Source organism: Malurus melanocephalus, unplaced genomic scaffold, assembly GCF_030028575.1.
Source record: "Malurus melanocephalus ecotype Western Australia unplaced genomic scaffold, MMel_1.1 scaffold_2, whole genome shotgun sequence".
NCBI classification, from domain to species: Eukaryota; Metazoa; Chordata; class Aves; order Passeriformes; family Maluridae; genus Malurus; species Malurus melanocephalus.
The window spans coordinates 5,033,516-5,050,402 of record NW_026623234.1 but is presented as its reverse complement, the minus strand read 5'-3'; the positions used below and the strand labels follow the sequence as shown (position 1 = coordinate 5,050,402).

Here is a 16,887-nt window from a genome sequence, read left to right as displayed (position 1 = left end):
TCGATCATGATTTAGAATCAGTTGGACTAGCTATTACAAATATAACTAAAATCTGTATTACTTTCTCAATTATCTTAGCTTGGCATAAGGCCACTGACCCTGAAAGTATCACTCATCCCCCGCTTCTCCTTAACCCCATGCACGTTTCTGCTGTTTCCTTCTCTGATCCAGCAGAATATTTTAATCCTCTTTCTGCTCTGTTTTCCACAGGATTACCTCTTAGTTGGATCATTAATCAGAAAACAAGGCATGACTGTCCCTCTGTGCAGCAAGGTATTCTTAAAAGAGTTTAAAAAAAACATAAAAACATATCTTTCACTAAAGTGACTTTAATGCAAATATAAATTTCTAAAAMTCTAAACACAAAATGTTGAAAGTTCAGCATCTTAAGTAATTGAAAAGATACAATCCTAAATGAATAGAATATAATTAATTTAATTATTTTTCTCTAAGTGCTATCCAGAATCAGGTACAGATATTTCTAGGTTTAACGCAAATTTTGCAGACAATTTTTTAAGACCCAGCAATTCTAATTTTTGTCCTGGACAGYGAAAAATAGTAGGCATATTTTGCAGTAAATGCTGCAAGAGCTAGCTCTTTGGAAATATTAATCCTCCTTCTCACCAAATTTAAACAAAGTATCACTTTCTCTGTGCTTAATACTACATTTGGCTCAGATTCCATTTCTGAATAACATGTACAGAGCACTAAAAAGTGCAGAATAAGGATTTTTTTTCTGAAAGGGTAGAATTATAAATTTCTTAGCAAAATACTACTATAGAAAAAAAAAATTACTATTTGCATTTTGTCACTAAGCATTGGTCTTACCCCACAGCCTGATAACAAATGGTCTGATAATGTATCAGAGAACTGACTAAGCTCTGACTTAAAAAAAAAACAAAACCTAAAACTTCAGTCTTCCAAAAACACACAGGAAACAGACACAGGAAATGAAGAAAAGTGGCTTCTAAATTACACCACACAACATATTCGCATTTTTCACTTCATTCCTCCTGTTCTGAGCCCAYGAAACAACCTCACTTGCAGACGCCACCCAGAGATGTTGCTTCACCTAAGTAAGAAGCTCCCAGTCTTACAGAAGCACATTAGCACTGAAATCTCCTTGCTCAGCACAGTCCCTATCCAAATTCCACTGAAGCCTCAAATACCCACTACTTCTGCAGGGACAGCCACTTTCTCAAAAATGTTTCACCTCTTCTGTACCTCCGGGACACCTAATTTGAAATAGTAAGATAAATATGCTTTATACAACTTAGATTGCACTTACCCAAATTACCTCAGTTTCACGGGCTCCGAGCAGTAAGGCTAAAGGTGAGTTTACAGATGTAAACTCCAAGGACATGCTTTATCTCACTCTTCTTTTCAGGTAGTCTCCATTCTACACAGAGACACCACAAGCTGCACCAATGCAAAGATGAAAAATTTTAAGAATGCATTGGGCAAATCAGCACTGTCCCTTACTGTCTGATTCCATGGTAGCTGGGAAATCATCCTGCCCTAAAAGATCACTGTAAGATGCACTGTTCCTTTATAACAAACCAGTTCATAGCAACTTACACGTGGGGAGATTGTCAGTTTCTTAAGCTTTTCTTATTCTCATAACAGAAATGTAGTGCAAAGTGCTAAACACAAGATTGCAATGTAAGAATCAAGACAAAATCTTTCAGTTCAAGCTAGTCCTTTGACATTCTATTTTATCTGAAGCACTTCTCAATTACAAGCAGATTACAAGAACAACTTTTCCTATCAAATTTCTATTAGTTTTATTAGTTGTGCTTGGCAGAGGATCTCTTGCAGCTAAAGGTCTATTATCTTTCATTAAATAACTTTCACATTGTTCTTGAATAATGTTTTCTGTATTCAGGAGGCCTGGAGAAACTATATAAAGCATTGTGATTTAACAGACTGCAATTAGTAGAATATTGACTTGGAAAAACAATGTGATCTTAGCCCTATTGGTCTGAATCATCTCTTCAGAAGAAGAAACATTAAGAAGTCAAAGTCTTCAGCAAAATGCTAAAGAAAATGCTTGAGAAAAGGCAGAAGTGTTTTGCTGAAATTACGCCATTTCAAGTTACTTTATATTAGTCTGACACCRGTTTCTATTTCCTGAAGATAAGTTTCAAATTTGAGTTTAATTTTAAAAGTATTCCCRGTGCAACTGAGTTGGCTTGAATATTTTCTTGTATGTGGCACAGAATTGCTCAGCTAAATCAGCTTTTCAGTCTTTCCTGTTAATTGCTATCCAAGTGATAAAGGGCCTTTAACTGGGTAGCAAAGCTTTCATTCCAGAGCAACAAAGGAAAATGGTCCTATGTGCTGTCCTCATTGATGGAGTCACCAGTCAGCTCTCTCCATCCTTTATTTTCAACACTGTTTTCCTGGAACCTGATTGCTGAATGTGACAACATARCAATTGGATGTAAGCATCACTGACCACACTGTTGATTTACTGATTGAAAGTGTTTTTATTTGTAACGGCAGTTTTCTATAGATTATGTATTCTCAGCAGCTCACCATTTTGTAATTCAAACTATAGCTCTGTAAACTGTCCACTCAAGGCTGAGAAAGCTTGGTTTCACCTCAGAAGGGATCAAAATAGACGTGAGTAATCCCACAGGCTGGAAAACAACACATGTTGTATAAACACAGGTTTTGTATAAACCTCACTGTGTTCAGTAAAAACAAAAGAACAGAATAACTCAAGCCATGGAGAAACTCACAGCCTAAGGCCCTGAGTCTGAGGAAAATGTGGATCAGCAGCCCAAGGCTTTCTGACTGCAATAAAACAGAAAATTGAGGGAAGAGAAAATGTCCTTTACTCAGATGGAACTGCTTAAATGTGTTTGCCTTTCACTGTTGCTACACATTACTCTGCTGCCAGGTCCTACCCACTCAACTAAACATCTGGAACAACCACAGTCCACGCAGGACATAGGCACACAAGGGACAAACAGACATGAAGTAAAAGGCAACAGCATCAGACTTGATGGATGAACAGTACAGATGAGCAGGACAGAGATGTCCCTACTCTTAACTACTCACACCTTCAGCTACATGGTACCCATCTACCAATTGGGGTCAGGAAAATCAGAAGTATCTGAAGGGGCACAGTCTGCGTTGAAAATACTGTATGAGAGARATCCCAGCCCTCTGAGGCCAAACATGCTCATTTTCAGTAGCCATTGATCCCTGAAGCAAGAAAACTGAGGGCATGGTTCCTCCCTCAGCAGGATCCAGGCTCCCACAGGCCTTTTCTCTCAGCAGGAACTGGAAATCAAGGGGTTATATTGTTAAAGGCAAGATTTTCCTGTCTCAATGCAATGCAGAGATTTCCAGCTCCTGCTTTTTTCTGTGGCCAGGGTGTGAGTCTTGACTGGTCCAGGAGGCAAAATTTGCTCTGTTGATGCCATTTGACTCATAGCTGCTGTTTGCCACTATCTCACAAAGGCACAAGGTAGATTACAGCCACCCTTGGCAGGTYTGGACACTGGTAAAGGGCAAGAAAATGCACGTTCTCTCCAGAAGGTGAGGTCAGTTCTCTCTCAAAGTAGTGGTATTTTTTAGCTGTMACTGAGCCCACAGCTGTCTGCTATGTAGCAGAATCACTGAGGCAGCCTGCCCCACAGAGCTGMTGGGAACTCAGCAGCAGCAGCTTTATTATTCCTCCCCAAAACGGAGATAAACTTTCACCATATGAGTGCAAGTACTTGGCATATCTGTATCCCCCTCATCTTGAGCACTGTGCAAAACCACAGACTCCAGCACTTCTATTCCTGACAGAAGGTGAGGACTTCTGTTCATRACTTCCTCTGTTGGGTGACGTGACAKCTTTGTGGTTACACCTGGACTGTCCCTAAATGCATTGACAGGTGTAAAGAYAGTTGAAGGCTTCACTGAGATAATCTCAAGCACACACACATACTTCAGTGGAAAACTCCTCCTGTCAGAGTATTTCCTTTTGTGAAAGGAGATGGTTGCAGATTGAGGGCAAGGATAGCTCAGTACAAATGCAATATAGATGATGGGATGCTGGGTTTATTTCAGACTACAGCACACAGACTGGATGGTGCCAATCTACAGTGAAGGTGGGGCCAGAAGTCAACTGAAATTCAATTAGAAAATGGAAAATTATTTGGGGAATGAAAATAAACAACTATGCAACAGTAGGGTTTAGAGGAAGGCAGTCCAGGAAGCTTTTGGTGAGTTTCCAAGATCCAGCAAATGCTGAAATACCAACCCCGGCCAGAATCTTTGACAGCTTCCACTACAGCTTGCTCTTAGGGATGTCTGAGTCCATCAAATGTTTCSAGAAAAAGGCTTGTATCCTGCGCCATGCATCTTCTTGGGCTTTAGCATGCTCATTCCACTGCCCTCCCCAAAGCACAAACATCCCAAGCACCCTGTGGATTGAAACCTGGCACAGAGGCAAGTATGGTGGCTCCAGGAGGTGCCCTGCTCCAGGGTAGGAATAAAACTCCACTTCCCGTCCATGCTGCTGAAGGCGCTGAACAGCCTCCTGGCAATAGAGGGKACTTTTCCAGTTCTTGTCATCCAGTCCACACAGGAAGAGGAACTTTGCTGAGGACTTCTCCACAGGAATGCGACAATCCCAAGTTGCTGGRTCCATGTGATCATCTAAGACATCTGAAAAGTCTGCTAGTCCAGACTCCTCAGTCATCYTAATCCTTTCCAAGTTATATGGGTGGACAGGAATAGTGAAGCCATCCCCCTTCAGGGGCACGAAGGAATTAAAACTACTTCCAGATATGCTGACAGCTGCCTTGATGCCAGGTAGAAACGTGGCCACGGAAAGAGCTAGATCACCTCCTTTAGACAAGCCCAAAACACCAATCCCAGTATCCTTCACCTGAAACAGAATTATGACAACAATGTTATTAACCACTCTTTATTTCCTGAGCCTACATAACCTTTCCAGCTCTACTTCATCTCTCCTCCTCCAACTAAGACCACTCATGTTTTGCCCCTTTCCTCTCCATGTTCACGTTATATTACTCCATCATCTATCCTTCTGCTGAGCCTCCAAAAGAGTGACCATGAATTCTCCTTGGCATTTCTCCTCCTGTAACATGTTTCCCTCCTGGTGATTTGTACAGACAAAATGCCTTTGCTCCCTCCACATCCTGGCAAGGCCTGCTCTCAGTATGATGTCTTTTACTGTTCTTCTGTCCAAGCCACTTTGTCCTGGGTTTACTTGCATTTAATTTCTTTATTGCAGTTTCTTCTATWCTCTGCTACAGCTGACCTGTTTTTTCTGTTTTGTCTTGGAAGACATAATGTTCATTACACCTAAGCCAAATAGCTGCTTAAATAAACTCATTTCTAGTGACGGCTCTTCACATTGAAGTCTAGATGTTTCAGAGCTCTATGAGGAACAAAACAAGCAAGGCTGAATTCTGCTCTCACACTGCCTTATGAGCCTGGTGTCCATGGGACAGACAGAAAGTAAATAACTTGGCAAAACAAATACATATTAAGTATCATTGCATTAAATTTTTTAATGCTACTTGATTTCTGTTGGTCATTTTTTGGGTTAAGTATGATGATGCATTGCTATAAAGTATCTTTTTCTTGTCCCACACATTTGTTCAAATACAGCCTCAGCTTCTTAGCATACATCACACCTCCAGTGCTACAGCTGTAAGGGACTCAGTTGTTAAAGAGTGTTTTATTACTATCCAGCAAAACTTACTCAGAATCAAAAGCCTGTAATATCTCAGAAACAGTAAAAAAGCCAATAAAATAGTAAAAAAGCCAAAACCTTAAAAAATGCAAAACTAGTAAAAAATAAATATGTCCTGCCTAAGCCATTTTTTAACTTCTACTCCAGGAACTGATCAGAAAACTGGAAAATAGTTTCCAACAGGACAAGCACCATAATTTGTCTCCTACCTGCTGCTGCTTCCGCAAAAAGTTCACAGCCTCCTCAAAATAGCTCAGTTCAAGAGCCTCTGGCATAGCAGGGATATCTTCAAAGGACATGTAAGCCAGAGCCAGAGTCACAAAGCCTCTGCTGGCTAGGAGACTTGCTCTGTATTCAATAAGACCTCCTCCAGATCCATACAAATCAATAAGTCCAGGGAATGGGCCAGGTCCTGCAACAAAAGGGGTGTGTACGTATAAGCAAAAACAGAAGTTCCTACAGTTGTCCTTTTGTGGTGGCCCCTCAGCACACATCAGGACAGTAGACAYCAGAAGAAAATCATCCTCCGAAGCTTTCCATGGTGGCTGTCATTCTCAGGAACACATAAAATGACTGCAAGGACATGAATTTGGATTATTTATTTTCTCTCTTAGGAACTCATTACAGGAAGTTCACATGTCAGACATCCTTCTCTCATCCTGAATTTCAGCTGGCATTGGTCTACAAATCCTCAGGCCATCGAGGAGCAATGAACAAACAGTATTACTGCTGAAGTGGCTCTTCCTTAGGAACTGTGCTAGCAGCTATGCCATGGAGGGGCTACTTGGGTTACGAAAGATACTCACAAATGCCAGCATGGGCCTGTTCYAATTCAGGCATCAGCAAGATCTTGGTAACTACCCCTGGGCTTCTGGCWCTCCTGCAGCAATAGGACCTTCCTTTCCTGCTGCTGCTCTGCCCATTCTTATAGCCAGAATTCCCAGAAGATGTGGTGTTGCTGCAGCTGCAAGGAACTGTTTGTAAATTACAAAGCAAGAGAGCCATGTTTAAGTTCCACTCAAGTAGCAGAGATACATCAGGGCTTAAAGGAGCTCTGCACAGGATCCATTCTCAGCACGCTCTGTGTATGGAGCTGAGAAATATGGCACCTGTTTAATTAAAGATATTCCTTTCTCCATTTGTCTCCCATTTTCCTGAGTATGTTATGTAGTCCAGCTGTTCAATCAGGYAGAGACTTCTTTCTTTGGCTTTTCCTTAGCTAAAGAGAGACACAGAGAGACAAGTCCAGAGCCTGCAGGAAGATCTGTAGCAGCTGCTGGAGCAGCCTAGGCTGGCTGCAGCCTGAGTCCAGTGTTCCCACTGTGCCTTCTTCTCTCATAGCCAAAGCTGTCATGCATCACAGCTCCGCCAAGGACCAGAGGCCTCTTTGTCCTGTCAGCTAAACAGAAAAGCTAAGAAATAAGCACTGTTTTTGACAGAACTCTCACTGCAGGAGGGGTCAAGACACTCAACTAGAACAACCAGGAGACACCTTGTGTTACCACTGCTGCCCTCCTGCAGCACCACATACCCCTGCCTTTGCCTTTGCCCTGCTGGGCAACACCAGCTCCTCTGCTCTGCTGTTAGGATCCAAGTATCTGGAGAGGCAGAGACTGAGGGAAGTGTTAGCTGAGGCTCTGCTCTGSGTTGCTGAGTGCATTCAGGGACCCTGGGCACAATACGTGGTGTCAGTCACACCTGGGAAACTAGAATGGATTTAAAACTCACCAGGAGGGAGGAATAGGGTTGCCTTGAGTCGACCTTCTCTGACCGAAATCCTCTTCACCCCCTCTCCTAAAAACCATCGTTCATTGGTGCATTTTCCCAGCAATCGGCTCATGTCCCCATGGCCCTCATACACTTCCAAGTCCACACAGAAGGGGGTCAGGACGTTCCTCTTTGCCAGGCGCTTATAGGGCGTTTTGGAYTGCAGAGCCCAGAGCAGCCCCATGGGCTCCACTCCCACATAGCTGCCCCCCAGCGCTGGGGAGCGGCTGAGGTCGAGCTCTCCGCTGCTCCCAGCTCTGTAGAGAGCGTGGGCTTGGAAAAGCTCCCCGCTCTCGTCCACCAGGCTGGCTCGGAGGGTGACCGCCTGCTGCGGCTGCAGACCGGCCACCCGGATCTGCACAGGGTCATCGAACAGGCACCGGGGGGACGGCAGCACGGCCACCCGCACGGCCATCCCTGCTCGGCTGGACGGAGCGCTGCGACCCTTCCCTGGGCTGCCTGGAACTGCGTGACACACGACCCTCGACAGCCTGTCCTTATCGGGATTAAAATCCGTGTCCAAAGTCCAGGAGGAATCACCGTCAGCACTTCCTTCGGTCGGCCAGGGCGGGCTGCTGGGAGCCGTAGTTCCGAGCACGCCTCCCTGCAGACACTCCGGGAGGAGTGGCAGGCACAGTGACACCCGACACTTGCACGGGCACAAGCTGTCACTTGTTCTTGGCGACTGCATTTACTTTTGGTTATAGAGACTAAATTAAAAACCCCTATGCAACAAAAGGAGATATCCAAATTGYAGGCCCCCAGCTGCAGGAAATTCCAGATCTGACTGCAGAACTGGCYTGGGAGCCTTTGCCAAGACAAAGTAAACACAACCGAGCTGGAAAGCTTGACATAGCATGACATCTTAATCTAGCCACGAAACAAAGCCTGCTCTTAATCCCTCTTGAGCTGTCTGCCATTTTTAGACAAACACCACAAGGTAACATGAAACTTTGTGCTATGTTTCTTTAAAAAATAAAATAAACAGATAAAGTAAAACAATTACTATATTTTCTATCCAATAATCAATCTTGTCTAAAACAGTATGTGTATTTTCCTAACGAATATATGTAAAATAAATTTCCCCCATATTGCTAATGTTTCTAAGGGCCTGTTTGAAGATTTGGCAATAAACATCAGCTATTAGTTTTCATAAACAACAATATTACATTTTTACAATGTCTGTGTATTTAATAGCCTTCAAGTTCTACCCCGGGGGTCTCAGACATGTAGTATTCTCATCCAATTCTGTGGAAATACAAATGGGAACTATGGCTGAAGAAATAGGCTCCTGGTTCAAAYACCTTGCCTAACCATGCACTAAGCAGCAATTAATGGCAAAGGAATGAAACAATCAATGAGCCTACAAGGCGCAGAATCACACATCATGCCACAAGAACACAGATGATCTGCAGATTGATTGCAGATATGGCAAAGCAACTCTAAAATCATCTCTCAGGATGGATGAGAATGCAGCTATGTTTAAAGAAAACAGTGGAAAGAAACACAAAACAGCAATAAAAACATGTAGCTTAATGTGGAATAGAGCCAACATTGATTTTATGTCCTCCTGAATGTCCTCCAGCCATTGCTTACTTTGGGAAAAGATAGTACAGAAACACGCTTTTAAACTGACCTATTTATTGCTGAAGTTGTAGTTTCTCATCATCAAAACACCACAGCCASTGAACTTGGTGAATTACAACAGGACAGAACTTTTGCCTTAAGCAGAATGCATTTGTTGGCCTGATGGAGCTTGATGCAGCCTGATGCACAGGTGGGTGGCAGAGCAGATCCTTCCTTGGCCACTTGGGTCGTTATGAAAACAATCTGTAGATCTGAACAAACAGCCAAGGCTTCCGTTTTGGGATTTTCAAAACCTGGATTGCCTCCCTTCAAATTTTGTTTTGCTCACCATCACTGAAGCAACACGCAAAGGCCTAAAAATGCTATTATCAAAGTTCTATTCACAAGCCAACAATTCTGGCCAATTGGTCTGGACTCTGAAATCAAGCAAAATAGCCATGATGTATTTGGCAGGTGTTGTTGACAATAATTTCATGTTCACTTCTTTTTGGGTGAATTGTGTTTGTACTCCAGTCACAGATGCTGATGATTGTATCACATCAGAAWCAGACAAGCTCGAGTCTCCCACCTTTGCTACCGCATTTTCACAGTTTTTGTGAGACATTCTAGTAGTTGATAATAGCTGTACTTAATGTCATATTCCATGTCATACCAATAATTCACTGAGGAGACAAGAAAAGGGAAAAACATTTTAGGGCTAGAACGTAATGATTTACAAATGTGTTCACAGACTGTTTTACACAGTTCAGTTAGTACAGGCTTTTCCTTATTACTGACTGAACTTTGAAATGTGCAAACCTTTGGGTACAGCCGAAAATAATGCAAACAACAGAGCTCTTCAAACAGAGCTCTTCAATAGTGCTGCCAATGCAACTCTGTCTTAATGCAAATCAACTTCAGACTCTATACTGGAGAGTCACTTGAGCAGAAGATGGCCTCAGTGATGCTTTGCTATGGGATAGCTACCTGCACACCCATCACAGTTCAAAAATGTATCTGGAAATACTGTCTATTTTACCTGCAATACAGCCATGTGATTGCTGAACATGATGGAACCAGAGAGAAGGCAGATATAACATCTCACCAGCTTTCACTGTACACTGCAAAGGTTTTGCCTGAGCATACTCTGGATACAGTTCTAGATTTGGATTCAAGGGGTCCAGAGGGATCCAGGGCACCTAAAGGCAAAAGAGTGTGTATATGGAACTGACCTGGGAAAAAAAATCCAGCAAGCTTCCAGAAACACAGCTGATAATCAAACTCACTAGGTTACAAAATATGTACTTTGTCTGGCAAAACATGTACAGCTACACAGCTTTCCACATTCAATTGGGAATAGGTCAAGGATGCAGAAATGTGCCTCCTTCAATGGTGCATTTCTAATTAGGGAAAAGGCAAAAAAAGTCATCCATGAAACTGCAGTCATGTGGCAATACTTTCAAAACACCTCCAGCCCCTTAAGTCATTTGTTCCTCCTACATTCAGTACTGAAATACTTTATCAGCATCATTCTTTATAGAAATTCCTTTCTTTTTTTTTTTTTAACTCACAGCAGCTAAAACTCCCCTTCTTGCTGGGAAGTCCTTCTTGCGTGCACTAATTTTTTCTCTGACCTACAGAATTATAAACCTCAGCATTCCAACCTTACTGCACAACACCAATAAGATTCCATGAGCACCACTCTGGAAACAGAAAACAAGCCCCAGCTCAAGTTCTGTTGCAGCATTACTCACAGTTTGCGGAGGCAAAAGGCGATGGATTAGATTCTACTGAGGTTTGTAAAGTGCCTCTAGATCGAAACATTTTAATCAAATAAATATTGCTGTTACTAAGAAAATACAACTTATTCATTCAGAAGGTATGTTTTATTGCACTGGGTGATAGCACTGTAGACTTGAGTAGAGGGCCAAAAGAAAATGAATGTAGAGGGGTCTATTTCAGGCATAATGCAATTCAGTTCCTTTATTGCTGATATGCTCAAAAGTTCTTTAGCAAATGTGTTTTAAGTCTGATACAAGGCAAGTTTATGATATTAACGGTTTCAGATGTGCAGTAAAAATCTGTTCTAGAAGCTGGGTACCCTTTGCAAATACTAAAATACAAGTGAAATATCTGGGYATTCTCTTTCCAGTAATGAAGAATTTCTAAATATGAATCAATTTGCTTAGTTTGAGGGTTCAGCAATGCCCCAAACTCTCTCTGTAGTATTCATTTCATTCTTTACAAACTTTTACCTTCTCTTCAGTCTTCTCATCCACAATTTCAAATGAACCATCTTCTGATACCTGGTAGGTTGCTGGCTGATAGAGCTCTGGAACCAGAGAAAGAATTAAACGACACACGTCTGAGAATCTAATATCAGGACACGTCACACTCGCATCAAGTAAAAGAAAAATAAAGATAAAACCATTTTCAACTTACTGTACTCCCTATTCTTCCCTTTGACATTTCAAATTTTATCCATTGGCTTTTTTAGGTCAGTCTGAATTCTAAGGTGCCTTCCTGTTTCTAATTCCAACCTTCTTTCTTCTCAGAAATTATTCTCCTAAAAGCCCATTTGCATCCCAGTCCTATTTTGTTCCAGTAACTGTCTTCTTTCCTTTTAAGAAGTCATAAATGCATTCCTGATTTACACATAATTTTATAGCTGGGTGTTTCTCCYTAGGTCAGTCTAGGAAACTAGAGTGACAAGAGCTAATAGTGGCTTGTGGCCAGCCTTTCACTTCTAATTTTAATTGATAGGGCTCATCAACTTCTTCAGATACTGCTGGCTGCTTTTTTTTCATTGCTTCAGCACATGTGGTTTTCTAAGCCCTCCCTTGAGAGAGTTTCTCTCCATTAATTAACCTAATGCTCAAAGAGATGGAATTCTCTTTTTACTACACACTATGAAATGTAAGAATTGTATCTCTGTTCTATGCTTTAATRGTAACTTGTTTTACAAATGGCTTCTATCACACACATTGATGTATGAATGTATTTCATACATTCACATACATATAACACCACCTCTCCAAGAAAAGCTGAGGAGCTGGGGTTGATCAGCCTGGAGAAGCAAAGGTGCTGAGGAAACCTCATTGTGGCCTTCCAGTGCCTAAAACGGGCTTATAAAAAAGTCAGGAAAAGACTTTTCACCAAGGCCAGGACAAGGGCTAATGGTATCAAAGTGAGACATGGCAGATTTAGATTAAATATAAGGAAGGATTCTTTTACAATTAGGGTCATGAGACATTGGAACAGGCTGCCCAGAGAAGTTGTGGATGCTCTGTCCTTGGAAATGTTCAAGGTCAGGCAGGATGCAGCTTTGAGCAATTTGGTCTATTGAATGGCAGGGGGATTGATCTTCTAGGTCCCTTCCAACCCAAACCATTCTGTGATTCTATGACTTCAAGGCTGTAAACAAAATAAAACCAATATAAATAAAGTATTATAGCAACACACACATCTAGGTAAAATTATATTTGTTTCATAGAGCACTCTGCATTCACTTAATCTGATAGTTTGAAGTGAAGGAATGGGAAAATTAAGTCTTATGAGGCATAAAGTTAGGCTGCCCATCTTCTAGATGACACTGCAACAAAACAAGCTACTGCTGTGCACATAGAAAGCAACATAAAGAAATAGAAAACAGGCAATGTGAAGCAATGCTGCCATAAGAATCTCTTTTTTCATTTCTCCAGTTTTCACAGATTCAGTTAGTAGCTTGAATATTTCATTAAAATACAACTCATTTTTTAGCTTCCAGGCTTTTTTTTTTTTTCCTAGAGAAATCCAGGCAGACAGAATCCAAACCTGTGAAACATCAAAGATGACATGCTACAACACTGACAAAATACTTAAATAATTTAAATATTCTAAAGCTGAAGAGACTGCCGCAAGTATCACAGAATCAATTAGGTTGAAAAACACATCAAGAGATGAGATCTGACATCCCCTGAGATCACTGAGTCCGAGGTATGACTGAACCATACCTTGTCAACTAAACCATGGCACTAAGTGCCACCTCCAGTCTTTTCTTAAACACCTGCCTCTACCACCCCCCTGGGCAGTCCATTTCAATATCTAATCACCTTTCATGTGAAGAAATTCCTCCCAATGACAAATCTAAACCTCCCTTAGGCACAGCCTGGGAYGGTTACCTCTCATCCTGTCCCTGGTTGCCAGGGAAAAGAGCCTGACCCCACCTGGGTACAACCTCCTCTCAGGGAGTTCTAGGTAGTGAAGAGGTTGCCCCTGAGTCTCCTTTCCTCCAGACTAAACAACCCCAGCTCCCTCAGCTGTTCCTCATAGGATTTACCCTCTGGAACCTTCACCAGCTTTAATGTCCTTCTCTGGACTCACTTCAGTGACATCTAAATGTCCTGCCTGAACTGAGTGGCCCAGAACTGGACACAGGACTCAAGGTGTGAATCAATGAAAACCCATTACTTTACTGGACTGGAAAACCTGACCTCAGAATAACATTTGTATTACAAACTACCTACAGCATGAAAAACAAGAGATTTCTGTTCACACCAGAAAGCATAACACTGCATAGAAATCAAGATGTTATCGCTGCTTCCTTTTTTTTCATCTTTCAGTGTTTTAGTCTGTCCTCCCTCCAACCTTCAGAGACATATTGTACAGTAAAATGATGTACCATATGGGATGAAGGGACGGTCACTTGGTGGATGCAGTAGAAAATACTTCTCTCCAGATACCACACAGTACAAGTTCTCATAATGATCCTTATGTACTAGGATTGAGAAAAAAAAAAAGAGAAATGTGGAGAAAGGCAGAAAATCAATGCTATTTCCTTCTCTGTAGCAGAAACTATAATAAACTGAAAGTGTCAGCTTTCCCTGTTATTATCAGGCTGTTTCTTCCTCCTGTGGCCAGTGGGAAAGTCACAATACCACACTGAAGCAAATGCATTTAATAAAACAGTCAATGCCATGCCTGACACAATGCCAGGTAGATGCACCCAGAGAAACAGCAGTAGGAGGCTGCAAAAGGGCAGAATAAAGAATGCAAAAAAAGCATGTTAAAATAGAACTGCCTTGTCAGAAAAACCTCACCATCCCCCAAGCCACTAACTCAAAACAAGTCAGCTTAAACCTATGCTGAAATCACACAGAAGACTTACAGTGCCATAGGATACCTACAAGATGTCACAGCAGCTGACTCCCCAAGCCAGAAATTCACAGCATCAGGCTTCTTCCCTGTATAGTTAGGGGAAAGAGATATGATGACAACAACAAAACAAATTGTKTCATTTTTTAAAGTATTTCACATAATTTTCTGCCAATTTCAGCCAAATTCTGTCCTATAACATCCTTCATAATTATGACAGGTTTTATTGCAAATAGCACTCAGTAAACAGCAACCTCCTTCTACACTGGAAATATTGAGCCAAAACATGACTCTACATCAGAGAAAAGCCACTCAATGTAAAGAAGTGCTACATGACATTTTTTGAGTCGTGAAGGTCCCAATCCACAAGAGAGATACTGATTCCAGAGTAACCCAACCGCAAAGCTTGGATTACTCTATTAGGTATTTTACCATTTCTGCTTTCTAAAAGGATGAAACCAAACTGAGCTGTGGCATTCAGAAAGAGAACAGCGTTCTCCAAGTACCTAGTGTGACTGTTTTAAAGCTCTTGCAAAATATTTACTGTACACATGAGAAATACAGGGTTTACCCAGTGCCTCACTCATCCATGGTATGTCAGGCTGCACATCACAGACCAGTTCAGGGAACTCCTCAGTGAGGTTTGAACACTGCTTCTGCACGTAGAATACATTAGGAGAGGTCACTTTCTTCTCCACAATGTCTAAAAAGTCCATGAAAGGCATTTGGCGCTCCTCTGGCATGACAAAACGGTCCTGAAACACTGCATCTGCATAACCATTTGGTGTCACTGCCACACTCACCACCTTGGGACCCACTACCTTCCTGCAAAACAAATCAAAGCTTTATATCCAGGCCTGCTTAGCTCACATATTACATACTGGTTACTTTCAAAACATGTTTCAAGGGCAACAAAATAAGYTGCCTGTCTTTCCACAGATAGTTGTCTCTAGATTAAACTTTCTACTGTCTGGTAAGGACTCTGGCATTCTGCACCAATTGCCCCCTGCAGTCAAGGCAACTCTAGCTTCTTTTTCCTCTCAATTCTCTCCTAGCAGCAGTTCACAAAGAAGCTCCTTTTTCCTCTCTGCAGACAGAGAGCCCTCTTCAGCCACTTGTTTCACCAATCGTGGCAGAGGTTGATATTGTCATGGCCATTCAACCCAGCCAAATCCAAAGGTTCACATGTGCAAAAGCAATTGATCATGGAGAAGAGGTGAACAAAAACTGGTAGATACACACCCCATGAGGCTAAGAGTCCTTAGTTACATAATATACTTAGCTTTGAAACTCTTGAACCTCAGAATTAGATCTGACCCACAGATTTTAGGTTTAACCATAAATGCGCCTTAAAGCACTTCTCTTTAAAATTTCAGTCAYTGTTAAAATGCTCATCCATTTTGTTTTTTGAAGAAAATGAGGTGCGCTCAATCACAAGTCAGTCTGCTCTTACAGTACTACAGCCCCACTCCAGCTGGCTGGGTTTAAATAGCTTGGGTCTGTTGGCTGCACAAAGCCAAAACACCCACATTCCTGGCTGCATGGGAGCTGGTGGGGAAATATGTGTGCAAGGAAAACACACCTGATGTTGGGAGTACTGAACACCTTTGCACAGAACCAGGAAAGAATCTGAGCTAATCTTACAAAGAAAAGCAAAGATTAACCAAGGGGTTTTTAGTGAGGTCGCCCAAAACTGAACATCAGTCCTGCTCTGTAGCTCGCTCATACCTGAGGTACGCTGAGGTCCATTTCTTCAGAGCCGGCCAGTGGCTGATGGCATTGCGAATTACACAGGGTTTATTCSGACTCACCCACTCCCGATAAAACTCCAGCGGGGATGGAGGCCTATCAAGATAGGGTATGGACTCCGGCCACCCYAGCTCTGTCCAGGCAAACAATGAACAGTGTTACTCAGCATCCCAAAAGTAGCTCCTGCCAGCACAGACAGGCTTCACAAACCACACCACGCTGACACCAAGCAGTGTCCTCCACAGATCCAGAAATCCCTCTGTTAAAACCCAGTGAGCATTAGGGGGGTTTCAGAGCCAGATGGAAACCTCAAGCTAGCACCTGTGGGGAKAAAGGGGCTGTGCTGCAGGAGGTGCATCTCCCACACAGAGGCGGTACCACAGGATGGGCTTTTGGAAGCAGGAACCGTGCTTTGTTTTGTATATTTTATATACAGAAAAACAGCCACTAAAGGGCCGTTTTCTCGAGTCTCGCTTTTATTTTGGGGCGGCCTTTCTGCTTCACCCTGATCTCGGAACCACCATGCTGGCAGCAGAGCGGGTGTCTCTGTTCGCCCCAGCCGCAGCCGCCGGCCGAGGCCGGTCTCACCGAGCTTTGCTCCCCACGGGCGGCGGCACAGCCGGCCCAGCACCGCTGCCCGCCCCGGGCGGGGGCACCGCGGCCTCCCCCGGCCCGGCCCGCCCCAGCTGCGGCGCTCACCGCGGGCCTCCCGCGGGAAGGCGGCCAGGCAGTCCCTCACGGCCCGCAGCGCCGCGCCCTCCGCCATGCACAGCCCGGCCGCGCCCTCAGCGCTGCCCGCCCCTTCCCCCGGAACAGAACCGCGGCACACCGCCCGAGGGACGCGCAGCTCGGTAACAAATGGTCACTTTTTATTGAAACAGTTTAAGACACCGAGTACAAATGGATACAGAGTTAAAAATAGCTCCAGGGGGAGCCTCACAGTGCAA

The 16,887-nt window shown here is 43.0% G+C and overlaps 2 protein-coding genes across 2 annotated transcripts; both read right to left on the bottom strand.

Annotated features, from left to right (window-relative positions):
* Window positions 1-4,043: 4,043 nt before the first annotated feature.
* LOC130573407 (acyl-coenzyme A thioesterase 1-like) lies at window positions 4,044-8,116 on the bottom strand. Its single transcript, XM_057365843.1, has 3 exons — window positions 7,454-8,116; window positions 5,935-6,137; window positions 4,044-4,891 (listed from the first exon to the last, which is right to left on the bottom strand). Exons 1-3 carry the CDS (start codon window positions 7,905-7,907, stop codon window positions 4,289-4,291), a joined length of 1,260 nt encoding a protein of 419 aa, XP_057221826.1. The 5' UTR covers window positions 7,908-8,116; the 3' UTR covers window positions 4,044-4,288.
* On the bottom strand, window positions 6,089-16,714 carry JMJD7 (jumonji domain containing 7). The gene is made up of 9 exons (XM_057365855.1): window positions 16,640-16,714; window positions 15,920-16,073; window positions 14,763-15,016; window positions 14,224-14,280; window positions 13,719-13,814; window positions 11,314-11,390; window positions 10,098-10,257; window positions 9,129-9,741; window positions 6,089-6,137 (listed from the first exon to the last, which is right to left on the bottom strand). Exons 1-8 carry the CDS (start codon window positions 16,704-16,706, stop codon window positions 9,653-9,655), a joined length of 954 nt encoding a protein of 317 aa, XP_057221838.1. The 5' UTR covers window positions 16,707-16,714; the 3' UTR covers window positions 6,089-6,137; window positions 9,129-9,652.
* Window positions 16,715-16,887: the final 173 nt, after the last annotated feature.